The sequence below is a fragment of the Balaenoptera ricei genome, chromosome 7 (assembly GCF_028023285.1).
Source record: "Balaenoptera ricei isolate mBalRic1 chromosome 7, mBalRic1.hap2, whole genome shotgun sequence".
Lineage (NCBI taxonomy): Eukaryota > Metazoa > Chordata > Mammalia > Artiodactyla > Balaenopteridae > Balaenoptera > Balaenoptera ricei.
Window position 1 is genome coordinate 54732134 of NC_082645.1, and position 16276 is coordinate 54748409.

At 35.5% G+C, this 16276-nt stretch overlaps 1 protein-coding gene across 1 annotated transcript in view; it reads left to right on the forward strand.

Moving 5' to 3' along the window:
• Window positions 1–6920: 6920 nt before the first annotated feature.
• CSRNP3 (cysteine and serine rich nuclear protein 3) overlaps window positions 6921–16276 on the forward strand; it is a 75808-nt gene continuing 66452 nt past the window's right edge. Inside the window, exon 1 of the mRNA XM_059927206.1 lies at window positions 6921–7098. Within this exon, the coding sequence (XP_059783189.1) occupies window positions 6951–7098 (148 nt within the window). The 5' untranslated portion in view covers window positions 6921–6950. The remainder of the gene's footprint in view (window positions 7099–16276) is intronic.

Genomic DNA, 16276 nt, shown 5'->3' on the forward strand with positions numbered 1-16276 from the left:
TCTTTTGTTGAGTATTGGAATAAAACCTACACACCATCAATTGAGCAACTGTCCTCTTCATCCTCTCTCTGGCCCTGTAGACAATCTGGTTGATGAAGTGTGACATTGTGAATAATCTTGCTTTTGCCAGCTCAACTTCTCCCACCTGCTATCACAGATGAGCCACACACCAGTATTTTCATCAACTTGTTTGCAGTACTTCTCATCTCATCATTTGAATTTGATGAAGCAACCAGAAGAAACATCAAAATTGTTTTCCATTCTGCATGAAAGTGAAGAAGAATAAGCTTCTTTTTCTATGCAACTTAATCCTGGCACTGGTGTTTCCTGTTCAAAGCGAACAGCCTGAGCTTATCAAAGTCGTTGGGAGAGAACAGTCATGGTTTCTTAGCTTTTTGTGCTTGCTGGAAGAATTTAATGAAGATGTAAAATAGATGATTTTGTTCTTTGACAAATCATGAAGAAACGTCCTTCATGTCGGGTTATAATGCAGTTAACATGCTGCTTTGATGTATGCCATATCACCAAGGCAGAAGGGTGTTTGTTAATGACCTTTGCAGTTAAAGGTTACTCTCATTTTGATCAACTACAAAACTAGCAAGCAAGCAATGCAAAGGATATACGCAGACTCCCAGGTAAAAGTGAACAGAGGGGCTCTAGACACCCACTTTGTTCCTGAGAGAGGACCATGTAAAGCTCCCGGTTTAAGCAGCCTCCATGGAGTTAAGGACCTGCCAGGTCAAATGAACCAGGAACTCACAGCTCACCACATTTCTTTTATCAGGCCAGGGAAAAGACAGCATCTCACCAAAAAGACCTCCTCATTACCATATAAGGAAATTCTTGCCATGCCAGAATTACTTCCTTTTAAATTCATTTTTTTCCCCTGTCAGTGATAGGCCATGCCTGCCCTAAGCCTATTAACCGTCTCCCACCCCCTCACCTTTTTTTCAATTGTTTGATAAACTCTTGATTCACCCTAATAACCTTACATATTTTATTTACTGGGTTTTGTCTGATTGGTAAAGGACGGGAATATTCACGTATGGTATTTCCAGTTGGTAGGTGGCATTTTTTTACGTAGATGTTTTGTTGATTTTATAGTCATTCTACTTTCTCACCAAGAGCCAAGAGCACCAGTTAGGGTTGTTAGAAGAGATGCAGGCTGCCCAGTTAAATTTAAATTTCAGATAAGCAACAAATAATAAGTACAATTATATCTCAAATGCTATTTATTTTTTATCTAAAATTCAAATTTAACTGGGTGTCCTGTTTTAATTTGCTGAATATTTTACTTTGCTAAATCTGGCAACCCTAAAATGATTCTTCTCCAAATCAGACAACTTGCTCTTCAGAACTAGGAGATTGATGATGCTCTTAAGGCATTTGTCCTGTGGTCATTTCCCTATAATACAGAGCAAAACATTGGGAAATAGGGACAGAATGTAAGAAGAAAAAAGGATTAAACATTAGATGAATATAAATGGGATAGTAAGAACTCAATGAGTTACCTGGGAAAGCTATGAAATTTTTAGGCAGTCAAAAGAGAGGGATATGAACCAGATTCTAACAAATACCCAAAGTTTAGCTTCAGTAGTTCTTCCCGAGTCATTAAAATGTACATTTTTATCCAGTGTCTTACTTGTCTTCACCCTGCAGCCTTCTGGTTTCCCACATTTTTTCCAGAAATATATTAAATAAAATAATTGTATTTACTTATAACCATAGAAAATCTAGTGTAGTTTATCAGTATCTTTTTGAGGAGAAATGGAAACATTTATACTTTTCTACTACTCTTTCTTTAAATGGGTCCAGAGACTTCTTACATCTAACACAAATATGAAATAAATAGTATATGATAATTAAGAATAACAGATATCCAAGATTACAAGATGTTTATTAGAGTTCTAAAATAAGGTAGTTCTTAATTGAATTTGGCAATAGAAAGGGCACTTAGGTGTAGGGAAAGAGGAATCCCAAACTGAGAAGCTGGCCAAGTGGTGAATTCATGGATGTTTTGCCGAAAGCCTTACTTTTGGTTTCAAGGTTCGTAGGATTCGCTCGCAAAATAACCACTCTACACTCAGTTAAACAAGAATTTAGAGCGAGTTTATTGAATTAACAAATTACAGTATACTGATTAAGGAAAGAATAGTATAACTAACTAAGAAAGAATAGTAAAGGCAGAGGTTTATACATCACCGAGTTGGGGAAGCACCTACATCCAGGTCCAAGCAGCGCTGGGAAGTCCCTTGAACAGCAATCTGGAGTCCCAGTTGGGAAGGTCCCGGGCGGTGGGTCCACCCCTCGGGTGAGACTTCAGTTTGCCACTCGAAGGAGCCCAGCTTTTAGCACCAGGCCGCAGGCTGATAACAATCAGCCTCCTTGCAAGTTTGCAGCTCTGGTTGTTGTCATAAATGCCTCGGTCTTAACTCATAAGTTTTGGAATGTTCTTGATCCCCAGGGGCTGGCCAGACCCTCAAGGTGAAAGAAGTCCCATGACTTACTCTCTATCTTATCTAGGGGTTTATTATGGATTCTGGCCTGGGTGTAGCTCAGCAGTTTGGCATGCAGTCGGCTTTAGCACCATTGTCCAGTCAGAGAGGCCTGGTGCCGCCTCTGAAGCCTGAACAAGACTACTTTACTAGCTTCCCCAACAATGGGCTATATTAATAAGTGAAAAAGTTAGATAAATCAGTGTTAGACAAGGAAAGAATATTGGCTTTGCAATGCAATTGAACTTATTGAAGCCTCTGAGTGAGGTTCTCTGAGGTGATAGCAAATTGGCTGGCTCCTTGCCCACTGGCCACGTAGTCAAATGGTCGCGGGGCTGACACCTGACCCAAAATGGGCTAAAAGGTTGCTCATGCTTTGGAACATTAAACTTGAACTGTGAGACATAGAAGTTGCTGGGCTTAAACCTGGTAACTGTGGCGCTCTAAAAAAAAGATCATGGAATTTCTACAACCATAATCCCAGAAGCTGTCCTTATTCCTGCAGTTCCTCAATTTTTCATTTCAGCTCTATCTTAGATTGCATGAACTAGTTCAGTATTTTTCCAACAGATGTCTTTGTGCTTAAGTTAGCTAGAATTGGCTTTTGGGTTGCTTGCAAGCAAAAAAAAAAAAAAATTGTATGATGTTTTGAGGTCAATTTCATCTCATTTTAATTCTCATCTAATCAAATATGCCAGATATTTTGTTAGGAGAGATAGAGTGGTGAATGAGATGTACATGATTCTGCTTATGGAGCTTTTAGTCTATCAGAGAAAATAGACACTGTCAAAATAATTAAAGTATGGAAATAGAAGGGTTTCATTCATTCATCAAACAAATATTTATTGAGCCTCTGTTAGATATAAAGCATTGTTCTAGACCCTTGGAACATCAGTACAGAGATCCCTGCCCTGGTATCTTCCAGCAGGGGATAAAAAAGAATTAGTAAACCTAAAAATACATAAATAAATAATATGGATTTAGGAGGTGGTAAGTGCTGTGGGAAAAGAAATCAAAAAGTAGATTGGAAAGAATCATGCATACATCAAAAGGCTTAGAGTCCAGAGAGAAAAAGCAGGTTGGAGAAACTGAATTATTATTAGCGCTGAAATATTGGCAAAAAGGCCAATGGCTCAAAAAGAAGATGAAGTTAGCCAGAGTTAGCCAGAGTATATTGTTAAGGACTTTATAAGCCATTTTGAGGATTTTGAACTTTATCCTAAGGTAATCCAAAGCCACTTAAGAGTTTTAAGCTGCTGAACATGATCACATTTGCAATTTAAATTTATCATTGTGCCTCCAACCTGGAAAGCCCATTGAAAGCAAACAGTAGTGGATGGGAGAGAATAATTAGGATGTGGCTGTCCTAGTCCAAATGAGAAATGGTGATACCCTTGATTAACATGTGTTTCTTGAATTGGAAAATGGTAGCTGTGTTTAAATGGCTGATAACGAGACTTAGAGTCTCAGCTTATCATATTTAGAGTAAATTAATGCCTGTTCAGGTTTATCTTCTGTTCTTTGAGCTTTGATGCTGTTTGCCAATTTGAAATGTTGACCACTTTTTCACTGGCTTCATACCTACCAAGTTTAATTATGCCTCGTCTTTGGGAACAAAAATATATTATTAAATGACTATTTAAGGCGCTATGGCAGCCACAGGACAAGCATTGATTCTGCTCACTTGCATCTCTACCACCTCTTGTTGTCCTCAGATTCTGAGAGAACCAATACAGGGTACAAGCAAACCAAGTATATACAACTCCTTTATTAACAGTGTCTTTTCCCTAAATTCTTGTATTCTTTTCTTTCCTAGTGAGCTAGCATAGATGCTGTAGGAGAAAACCACATTCTCCCTTTACCATTCCACTATTAGGTCTTGATCAAGGTTTATATACTTGTAAGCAATAGGTCATTTGGCCCTCATAACTCGTTATGACATCTTGTTACGCTCACATAATATTTTTTAAAGGCCGTGAAACTAGACAGGTGTTACGCTTGGTTGCTGCACAAGCAATTTAGCACTTAACCAGTTTCATGGGTATAAGTTTAAGTTATGCCCACCTGTAATTATTTGAATGTTTAATTTCCAGCGTAGATACTAATCCCACCTTAAACAGTCAGTTCCTTTGTCCCTTTGACCTGGGAATAGCTCAGGCTCTTTCAGTCTCAAAGATGTAGACAGAAATTACAGCCAATCTTCAACTCCATTGCTTCAAGTCTTGCCAGTACAAATGTAATAACAAAGGGAAAAGAGACTTTTGAATTCCCTTATCATCCCTCCAAAAATTTCCCCTCTCATGCTTGAGGAAGTGAGAAAGGAAGAGAAGAGTACCACGTACCACATTTTGCCATGTTTGAATATAGTTCCCTTTGGTCCAGTTGGGTATCCTTGAGAAATCTGCCTTTCTTAAGGAAGCTGGGGGAGGTCAGATGGGAAAGTGGAGCTTAAGGACATGGTTTTTAACTGTTCCCATTGCAATATCTTATTATAAAAATGTACTTTTTAAACATGGGTTTCCATTTTGTATTGTTTTGTGTCTTGGTGTCTCTCCCTCATGAATTACTTTGCATCTTGTTTGAAGTGAACAATTTTAAAATTTATATCCTGTCCTACTTTTATTTCAGGAACTTTACTTAAAATATCTGTTTTTCTCTTCACCCTCTCAGATATGCATGAGCATCTTATGCATTTCACACTCTTTAAGATGGAGAAAATAATAAGCTAATCTGAATAGTGGTAAAATCAGTCAGAGTAGAGATTTTATTCTCAAAAGAATAGACAGTGTAGTATCTTCTTATTGCTATCAGTTATCTCTATTGTTAATATAAGTCATGAAAAAGACATAAATTAGTAAAACAAGGCAGTAGAACATGAATTTGGAGGTTATTCTCAATTCCATGCAGCCCAGCAAAGTGGATGCTTGCTCCTTGGGAGCAGGTAACACATTCTACTCCTTTTTGTATCCCCTACTCCACCCCAGCAGGCAAGCATATGCATACCAGTTACTAAACACGTGAATAGATGAGTAGAGTAAGTTGAAATTAATGATACTTAAGAGACATCTAATACTGTACTTATAGAATTCACACCAGTGATGAACCAGGAAGAAGATTTTGACTAGGAATTGAGTGCTGGGTTATTTAACTCTCTAGGGCTGGTGTGTGGACACACCCAAGGAAGGAAAAGTCCAAGGAAGGAGCTACTGGAGAACAGACTAGAAATTAGACAGCTGGCCCTCCAATTTGAGGATGTATCAGAATCACCTGGAGGGCTTCATAAAGCAGAGTCCTAGGCCCTATTCTCTGGGAGTTTCTGCTTCAGGAGATCTGGAATGAGGCTTGAGAATTTGCATTTCCCTCCCAGGTGATGCTTATGCTGCTAATCCTAGTAGCCGACTTTGAAAACTACTGAATTAAAATTTGGAAATCTGGCCCAGCTAAGGGGATCTGGTCAGGCTGCCTGCTCTGTGATCTGTGTAGAGAAGGGGTTATTACAGAGATTTCTGAGGGCAGTTGCCTAGATAATATAACTAAGAACTCAAAAGAGAGTTAAAATCAGCTGACATAATGAGATGGAAGATAGAATGCATGGCATCAATTTACCAATACTTTCAGCTAAGTTAAATTAATTTAACAATGTAAGACCATCACATATGTCTAAGCTAATTTATATATGTTATTCCTGAAAATATTCTTACACTGCAAGGAAAGTTTATGCCCTTCAGCTGACTATGTATATGTCAAGGTAAATGGGGAAGGTGGAGAAAGGGCAGCTCAAGGAGAGGGGAAAACCCATTCATCCTAGAGAAAGGATTTAGGAGAAACCGTACCCACTCCCCACACCTCACTCTTCCCACCCAACTAGTGCTATGTCCCGACTAACGAGCCTTAGGAGGTTTCCGAAACAGTGGCAACAGCTTCAGCAACCAGGCGTCATAGGGACATACTTCACCCTATTGTAATATTTCAATGGAAACTACCTAAAATTCAGACCTGATTTCATACAGTGCTCAGCTAATTAGGTTTCTGACATTTTAAAACTTGAGTGTGAAGTCTTTGTGTACTTACATGTGTTCCTTCCAGTAATCATTTAGGACTTTGGGGAACATTGACATTTATGTTCGATACAGAATTTTATGGACTTAGGTGGATTTTCTCAATTTGCCAACAAAAAGGAATAAAGGTATTGCATTAAAATGAACTATGTCTAAAAAAGTTGACACATGTTGGTAAGCAAATGGTCAAATGCGCTCATATTTAATTTAATGTTTGTTAATTTGAAAATGTTTTTAAAAAACTGCTTAGTGAACCTCTCAAGGGAAAGCTCAGCTCATGTATAAAAAGCCACATAAAAATGACTCCGGAGACCTTGGCTGCACATCCAGCGGTCAGATATTTCAATGCTCCGTTGCTCCCGTTCCTGCTACAGGTCCATGTGACAGCGCTGCAGCGATGAGTGGAATTTTAAAGAGGAAGTTTGAAGAAGTTGACGGCTCCTCACCTTGCTCCTCTGTGCGGGAATCAGATGATGAAGTTTCCAGCAGTGAAAGTGCTGACAGTGGGGACAGCGTCAATCCATCCACTTCCAATCATTTTCCCCGTGAGTATGGAAACTATACCTGAAACGGACTGTCTGCTTCTACAGTGAAAATAACTGTATCATCTTGGTCATTTTTTAACTTTTATTACTAGTTTGTTTTTGTTTTTACAATTGAGCTAAAAACAAAACATGATTAAGTAAAAATGAAATATTTCTGAGGCATCAGTGGGTTCCTTTATTTAGAATGCTTTTGGGAGTGGCTTATTTGATAGTGTTAACCAACTGATTCAATGGAAAAAAATGCCATTTTATTATTATTACTTTTCAAAGGAAGCACCCTACTCCAACAGGAGATGGGGAAAGACAAGTCCAGGCACAAAAAGATGTATCCTCCCATAGCTGAAATGATATTCTAGGAGGAAAAAAAAGTGGGGAGGATGTATTTGGCAGTGGAAGGTCTAGGTTCAGAGGGAAAGAGCATAGCCAACCATGCGTTAAGAAATGAGAAAACAGCAAGACTCTCCCAAGTGTGCAAGTGCAGTTTATACCTCTTTTCCACTCATCCCTTTATTCTCTTATCCTTAAGAATAATATTTAAAGCCCACAAAGAAAAAAAAGGTGTATGCTTTCTCTTTTTCCTTTTTCTGCCACACTGTAACATCACTCCTTCCTGTCAGACAAGGTGAGGTTTGAAGGACCGACAGGAAGATTTTGTAAGGAAATACAATCTACAAGCTAAAGGAGACTGACTATTAATAGCTAAATAATCTTGAATTTATATTTACAACAGGAAGATTTTAATATATCATGATAGATAACTAGTCTTAGTTTTTTTATTTTTCAGTTAAGTAGCTGATTTTATTAATATGTGATTCCATAACATAAAATTTATTTTGGAAATGTGACAACGCAGAAAGTCAAGATAATTAACCATATTTTTAAGAGGTAATAAGGAACTCAGTAAAACTATTGAACATGAAACAAACATATAAAATCGACAGCATTCCTTTAAGCAAGCAAAATTAATAGAAAATGTAATGAAAGGGCAACTACACTTATTATAACAGAAAAAATCATCAAATATTCAGGGACAAGGTTATTGTGTGATGTAGGTGATCTTCAAATACATTTACATATATCATTATGATGTGAAATGAGCTTGGGTTTGATTCAAAAGTAGGTATATGTTTACCTATTTGCCCTTAATATTAAGGCCAAATATTAATTTCTTAATATTGAAAGAAATATTAAGATTAATATTGATCTTCTGTGAAGATCAAAGAGCAAGCGAGATAATACATATGAAGGAACTTTATAAAATGTCAAGTACTAAGCACATGTTATATTAAAAATTATTCTCATAGCTAACATTTACTGGGTACATGCTGTGATTCAGTAGTTTTATATACATTATTCCTACTCTTTATAGCAATCCTGGAAGTACCATTACCTTCAATTTACAGAGGAAATGACTGAGGATCAAAGAGGCTAAACATCTTGCCCAAGATCACACAGGATTAAAGCCTAGACATACATATACACACACACACATATATATATGTCCATATATTTATGTGTTCCACCCCATAGTCTTCACATTTTCCATTATCTCATTCTGCCCTTTAGTTATGTAATATTGGACATATCTTTAAAATGTGATTTATTGTGAGTTAGAAAAGAACACTGGAATTAATGAAGAGACAGGTTATGTTTCTGGATATAAAGGTAAATCTGTTAAAGCTTTCCACATTAATTTATGAATATAAAAGGATAATCTCAATAAAACCCTCAACTGGATTTTCTTAGAAGGTGATGGAATAATAAAAATCCATTTGGAAAAATAAGCTAATGAGAATAAAGGGATTTTTTTAAAAGAAGCCATAAATGTTGAAAAGCCACTCCAGATATCAAATAATAGCAGAAAATTACATAGTTTAACATTTTCAGTACCATGTTAGATCTCGGAAAATAGAGAAAAATCTCAACATAGTATAGATAAGAATTTTATATATATATATATATATATATATATATATATATACACACACACACGCATATATGTATATGAATAGGGCATTATAAAACAATGGGAAAGAGGAGTATTTAATAAATGGTTTTGGTATTAGAGTTTGAAAAAGAAAAATTTAGATATACATCTCACAACATTGCCAAAATACATTTCAGATAGATTAAGTAGACGAATATTTTTAAAAATCAAATCACGGGGGAAGTTTCATATTTGGTAGGATTGTTATCTGAGCGTTGAAGTAACATAAAAAAGTTACATTGCAAAATACTTAACATATTTATATAAAAATATTAAACATACCTGATCCCCAAAAAAACCCAAAGTAAAAGTAAAATAATCTATATTGGAAAAAAAATTTTTGCTGTTAATATGGTAAAGCATTACTGTCTGAATAGTGAATAAAAAAACACATAAATTTTTATATAAATTAAGATACACACCCGCAAACATAATCTACATGATATGAAATATGATTAGCAAATATTTTGAAGCATTTAACACCAGTAGTAATAACAACACAGATTAAAATAATACTAATGAGATTTCATTAGTATGAAATCATGGAAATTTCATCTCCTTGAAATTAGTGTTCCTCCCTCCAACAGAAAACACTAAGTGCTGGTGAAGGTCGCAGTACAAATTTTGCATACATCCATATTGCTGTTGATGGCAATGAAATTTATAAAAGTGTCTGTTTAGCACTTTGGAAATATAAGAGCCATAATGATATTCATATCTATAAGTCTGTACTTCAGAGAATTTATCTGAAGGGGGAAACGTCAAAAACATGGGGGAAAATGCATAACTGAAAATGTTGGTTGTTGAGGGAAATAACAAAAACTGGGAACTGGGGCAGGGAAGAGGAAGGTAACATGTCTAAGAGTGGGAAATTGATGCATTAAGTTATGGTAACTTATACAATTAATTAATTTACATGATAAGTATGAAGACAGGAGATAATGTTAAGAAAAGCAGAACACAAAATTTTACCTACACTGTCAGGGAAAGTCTCTGTATCATAATGGCAAAGAATGGTAAGGTGCTTTAAAAACTGAAAATGATTTGATTTGTTGAAGTATTAGAATGATAGATTAATTTTCATATTTATTAATTTTTATTTCAGTTAATATTTATACATCCCACAACAAAGAAATTTTAAATTTAAACTAAAATGATAACTGTAGTTCTGATTGTGTTTATGTAAGCAAATGGCATGATCAGCTAAATCATGCAATACTTCAGCTAACTAGTAAAGGGTTTTTATGAGTTATGTCCAACAGATGTTATTTTTCCTGTTGAAGAAAATAGACATATTTTGTGATGCCCAAGAATTTACTGAAATTTTCAACTCATCATTTATTATCAGTGGTAGTTGGCAATGGTTAGTTTACGAAATTACTGATTTAACTTTATATTAAATGAAATCTGGAGGAGATTTTTCATGATTTTTAAAGATAATTAAATGATTGATTTAATAAAAAGTGCCTTTTTGATTTAATAGTCTGTTTAGTTCACCATATTCACATTATGGAGAAGGAGAAAAAGAAAAAGTGAGAGAAAAAAAACCCAAAAAATCAAAAAACAAAAATTCTCCCTCAAATATTTGCTGTATAAAAGATCTGAACGTGTTAACCAATGTAAAAGAAATAGTTTAAAAGATTTCTTGTTTCTAGAAATGTATATCAGATTATTTGCTAGCCCCAAATTGATGCACAAATTTTTATAAAATGTTTTATTTATTTTTTCAGCTAAAGTCCAGTGATCTTATCTGCATATGAATCTATGAACATACATTTTTAGAAATATTGTTATTGATGAATCTTATTTCTTTAATATATTTTTCTACTTTCAAGAATAAAAGTAGTTACCTTAGAGTAAAAATGGATTTTTGATGACTGTCAAATTTGTGTAGTATTAGGAAACCAAATTTAGCTTCACACTGAGATCTTTTAAGATACAGTTATTTAAATCTCACTCATCACGAGCTCATCTTTCAAGTTTAAAATGTCAGATGCACTCAGTACTTTATAAGCATTAACATATTGCATAACATAACATTTTGTTATCATTGCAAATATAGGAATTGATAAAACTGTGTGGTACAAGTCAGCAGCTATGGTAGTAGAAAATTCCATCTATTCTAAGCTTTCTATAAGCTATTCAACTTGCAGCACATCACATTATGATATTAAAAGCTTCAAAATATAAATCAGTAAAGGCATTATGGCTTTTACCTTGGACTTTTGAGTTTTGCTAGGCAACTAGCATACTTACCAGCAATGAACCAAGGTCATATCTTATACTTCCCTTGAGATAGAAGTAGCTGGATTCTGTATTGCTGTGGAACGCTTTGCTTCATCAAATCCCTGTGGCTCTATAGCCAATCAGCCTGTACTTGAGTGCTGTCAAAAGGAGAGCTACAGAGAAGCTGGAATGATTTTTTTTTTCTACCCTCTCAAGGTTCCTGGCACTTCACACGAGTAATGAGAAGCTGTATGATGAAAGGAACACATTTTTCCTGAAACAGAGTGTTTCTACAGATAAATATATAGTATTTAGGAGTGGAAATATCAAAAGGCAAAATGATAGGTATTCTAAATTGCACATGAAAACAGGTAGTGGATGTCTTATATAGGGATAAGAGTTTCTAATTTACACTTTCACATTCTTGGGTTCATTTGATATCCTAAAATTGTTGTGTGATTAGGAGCCATTATTGTACCCACTTTATAAAAGTAGAAATTAACATTCAGAGATATATTATTAATTTATCCAATGGCTGAGATTTTAATCTGTTTTCCTCCCTCCTTCCTTCCTTTCTTTCTTACTTCCCTCTCTTTTCTCTCTGAATACACAGGACATAAATACGCTGCCATGTGCACCCAAGTCACAGTCTTCCTCCAATGTCATTTCCCTTGCAATGAGTGCACATTTCATAGTGGGATTAGAGATAAAAAATCAAAAGAAATCAGATCTTGACATGAAATTTTGTAGTGGAAGTATGACCAAAACATATCTATTCTCTTTACCAAGCAGTTAAAATGCATTGAAAATCTAGATTCAGTTTTGACAAATATAGTGTATCTTATGTTACAGTCTCTGTGGTAGGTGCTTTCAGACATGTCAAAATGATAGACTGCAAGTAATAAATACAACTCAGAGATACAGTGACAGATCATGTCTACTCAGCATTGTGATATTAATTTGAGAACTTACTATAGCAAAGACAAACATAGCAATCTATCCCTAGGTCAATGATTTTTCAAACAATGGAGGAGTGTTAAGGCAGAAACTGAACATAGAAATTTTAGAGAAGTCTTTGAGCAGGACTTAGGACCACATGACCCTCAAAAGCTCCTTACTACCCTGTAATAATATGGTTCTAAGAACAAGGATCAAAATAACGTCTTAAGATAGAGCAGACACCAAGTGGGAAAAGATAAGCAGCGTAGGTCAAGGCACCTCTGATAAGCTATTAATTTAAGACATCTCCAGACACTGACTCTCTGCAGCTCCTTATGTTGGAAAAGAACCAAATAGCCTGGCCTTGTGAGATCAGACCTGGAACCAGTTGCAGATCTATTATACTAGGTCATGTCCCTATCTGAACACCAGACATGGACCAGTTGAGTCATTAAGTATTAAGTTTAGTTTAGTGGAAATGTGAGAGTTTAAGTAGTTGGGACAATTACGAGTGGAGGAAATAGATACGAGTTAGTGGTCCATTTGGAAAATACTCACTTGAATGTACTATAAAAGCTGTTGACTGATACAGTGGAATTGTTTTCAGATCATTTCATCTGAGAGATCTGAGAGATCCAGTACGATAAATCAGAAATAGTCAACAATTGCTGCCTCCTCTGACCTTACTTAGACCATCCTTCAGGTTGAAATGTCTTCTACTCTGCCTCTCAATCTCTAACTATAAAGTTCTGTACCTGCTACAAGGCTCATATCAAATATTTCTTTCTCCATGAACACTTTACCATGTCTCTCATGGTACTCATCCTCTTTGCTTGAATCTCCCGGTATTTCACCAACATTCAAAACCTTTGGCAATGGTTTTCTAACTTCTTTCCATCCCAGTATTGCCCACCAAACCATGATGTCAGTAGCCATGTGATGGCTCATTGAACCATTAGCCTCATGTTTCCTTGACCACCTCTATTCTGGAGTCTTCCATTCCATTCACGTCCTTTACCTCCACTCCATATAGCTGCTTACGTCCACAGCTTCACCCAGGATAGTTCTATAAACTAGTACAGCTCTATCACCGAAATACCAAATTTCAGTGTTCCAAACTCAGACCATAACCTGTTTTCCTTCCACTTCCTTTCTCCCCCTACCCACTTTTTTTTACCGCATCCTGTTTTCCCCCAACATAGCACCCACGTCTTGTCTTTACATATCTTTCCACTCTACCCTTCACATTCGCTCCATTATTTCAGCTTTTTATTTTTTTATTTTTTTTGGAGACTTGGACTCTTAACCATTTTCCTCCCATATCCTTCACTCCATATTTCCTTTTTTATTCGAAACATCCAAACACTTTAAGGAAGTTTTGGAGAAAATGACGAAACTGTATGTTTTCAAACTCAGCTGCCTGTTACTGACACAAAACACCCTCCTAAGGTTCCCACGGTCGTTTTCTCTTCTATCTCAAAGAGCGGAGTCTGAGTCATCAGACTCATCAAGTGCCTCCACCTCCTACCTCATATTCAACAGATCACCTTGCCTTCACTGTGAATGCTACCTTCCTGTTTGTCCTCATCTGCATGTCCTTACATTCTATCTTTAAGCAGGGCCATCAAAATGAGTTTTAAAAGAATGAGTGTAAGCTTATCAAAGGCAGGAACTCAGTCTTTGTATGCCTAGTATCTAGTAGGCACTTAATAAATATTGGATAACAGATTGAACTGAAGAGTCAGGTTTATATATATGTATACAACATACGTGTGTGTGTGTGTATATATGTGTGTATATATATATATATATATATATATATATACTGTTGAGTGAAATACACAAGTTGCAAATAAGACAGTACTTACATAATTAAAACACACAGACAACACTCTATTTTATGGAAGTAAAAATATACATAGGAAGGGCTGATACACAACAATGTGAGGATTGGTTCCTCTAGAGAGAAAGGATATAAGAAGGGGTGGTGGCTGCTTTAGCTGTACTTTCTCACTTTCACTTAGATTTTAAAAGGAGCAATCTAAAATAAGTACGCAAAATATTAACATCCATTAAATATGGGTAGTAAGTACATGTTACGTCTGGAAGTTTCAAATATTTTATAATTTTTAGCAAGTTTTACATATCTTTCACTTGGGATAAAAGTCTACGGATCACCCCACTATCCCCATCCCCATTATATTCTTTCTCAGCACTCTTTTTTTTCTTTCATAGCACATACCACAATTTGCAATTATTTTATAGTGTATTTGTTTACTTTGTGTATCTGTTTTGTTTACCACTGTATTCCTAATAGGGAAAGGCAAAAGAGCCCTGCAGCACATTAGAAACTTCCAGGCCAAATTTGGTCGTTAAGTAGAACTAAATTTAATATATACATTCAGAGCCTTCCTCTTGTTCACAATGATAGCCAAGTGACGTTGTCAAATTTTTTCCTGAAATCCTTTCACATACCTTCATTGCCTATGTCCTAAAATGTAGGGAGCCATCTCTTCCCCAGGTGTCAGGCTCCAGGCTGCACAGTGATATCTAGAAAAATCACCAATGAAATTTGTTTTTTGTATTTATAAAATACACTATACACTGTTATACTGTATATACAGTAAATCCCACATAACATTTTTGTCTCTTCTGTGGTGTTAATATAGAACATTGTTTCTTTATTTGATTATCAGTGAAGTAGCTGCTTGTGTTTGGGAGCTATTGTAAAAAGAAAAATATTTAGGTTTGCTATGGCTTTGCTTTCCCTAGTGCATCAGGTGAATTTGTGAGAATGAGACTCTACTGCAGATTCCTTCAATTTGTCGTAACTGAAAAAGCCACAACCGAGGAGCCAGAAGATCCTCAGTCTAGTTTTAGTTGTTACAAGTAGCTCTGACCGTGATTATATCATGTTTTTTCATTTGCAAAATGTGAAAATAGATTAATTTTAAGGTGTTTTAAATTGCATAAGATTCAGGTAATCCTTTTTCCCTCCAAATATAATATGCCTCTGATAGTCTTTTTCCCTTGAGTTATTTATAGTATTGTATTTGAGGACATCTTTGTGTTTTCAGTGTTTATGCTTCTGTACTATTAGTGTACCTATATACAAGTCCAATAGAATATTCCATCTGGTGCTTTTAGTTTGTAGATTCCACCCCTCAAAAAGAAGACAATCATGTGAGTTATTTTAATTGATGACATTTTGGGCTGTCTTGATTAAACAGATAATGCACTCAAAGAATAGTACATTAGAACTGCAAAAAAGACAGTTTCATAAGGACTGAGTAAAATTAAGTGATGACGGTTGGAATAAGGAGTTGTGTATGTTGTTCTGTTGACAGTGAAATGTTGGAGAATAAATAGAATATTCATGTACTTACGATTTTAAAAATTATCTTCAAAGCTGTCTTTATCTGAAATGTATAAGTGAACACTCCAGAACATCTCATTACCACAAAGGAATATTCTAACTAAAAATTTCTAAAGAAAGCTGCAAAAGAATGATGCATTGGAAGGAATGATTTATCTGGAATATGTTTAAAATGCATAGTCATTTGAAGCCATGGAATGTTATTTATAAAGCTAAATATCTACATTTGTCTCATTTATGTGTTAATTGTGTTTTAATATTGGTAGGGTCAACCCTACTTGTCAACAGAATGTACAGGCATTTAAGCAGTATATTTTAAGAGGCTTTTCTGTCCTAAAATATCTTCTACCACATGATTGGAATTCCCACCATTAATGTTATCGCTTTGGGATGATTCCTTTGGAATGTCTATTAAAATCCACATATAGGTGGCCTATCTAGTCTATCTAGTAGTTAAAAATGTAATGTCTATACTCAAATTGCTTATATTCTCATCAAAGATTGTCTACTCGGGGACAAGTAATGCAATATCTCTGATGTTTAGTTTCCTCATCTATAAATACCAATAAAAAATAGTACCTACATTATAAGTTTAATGGTGGCTTAAATGGGCGATATAGGCAAAATGCTTTACATTGTACTTGATATTT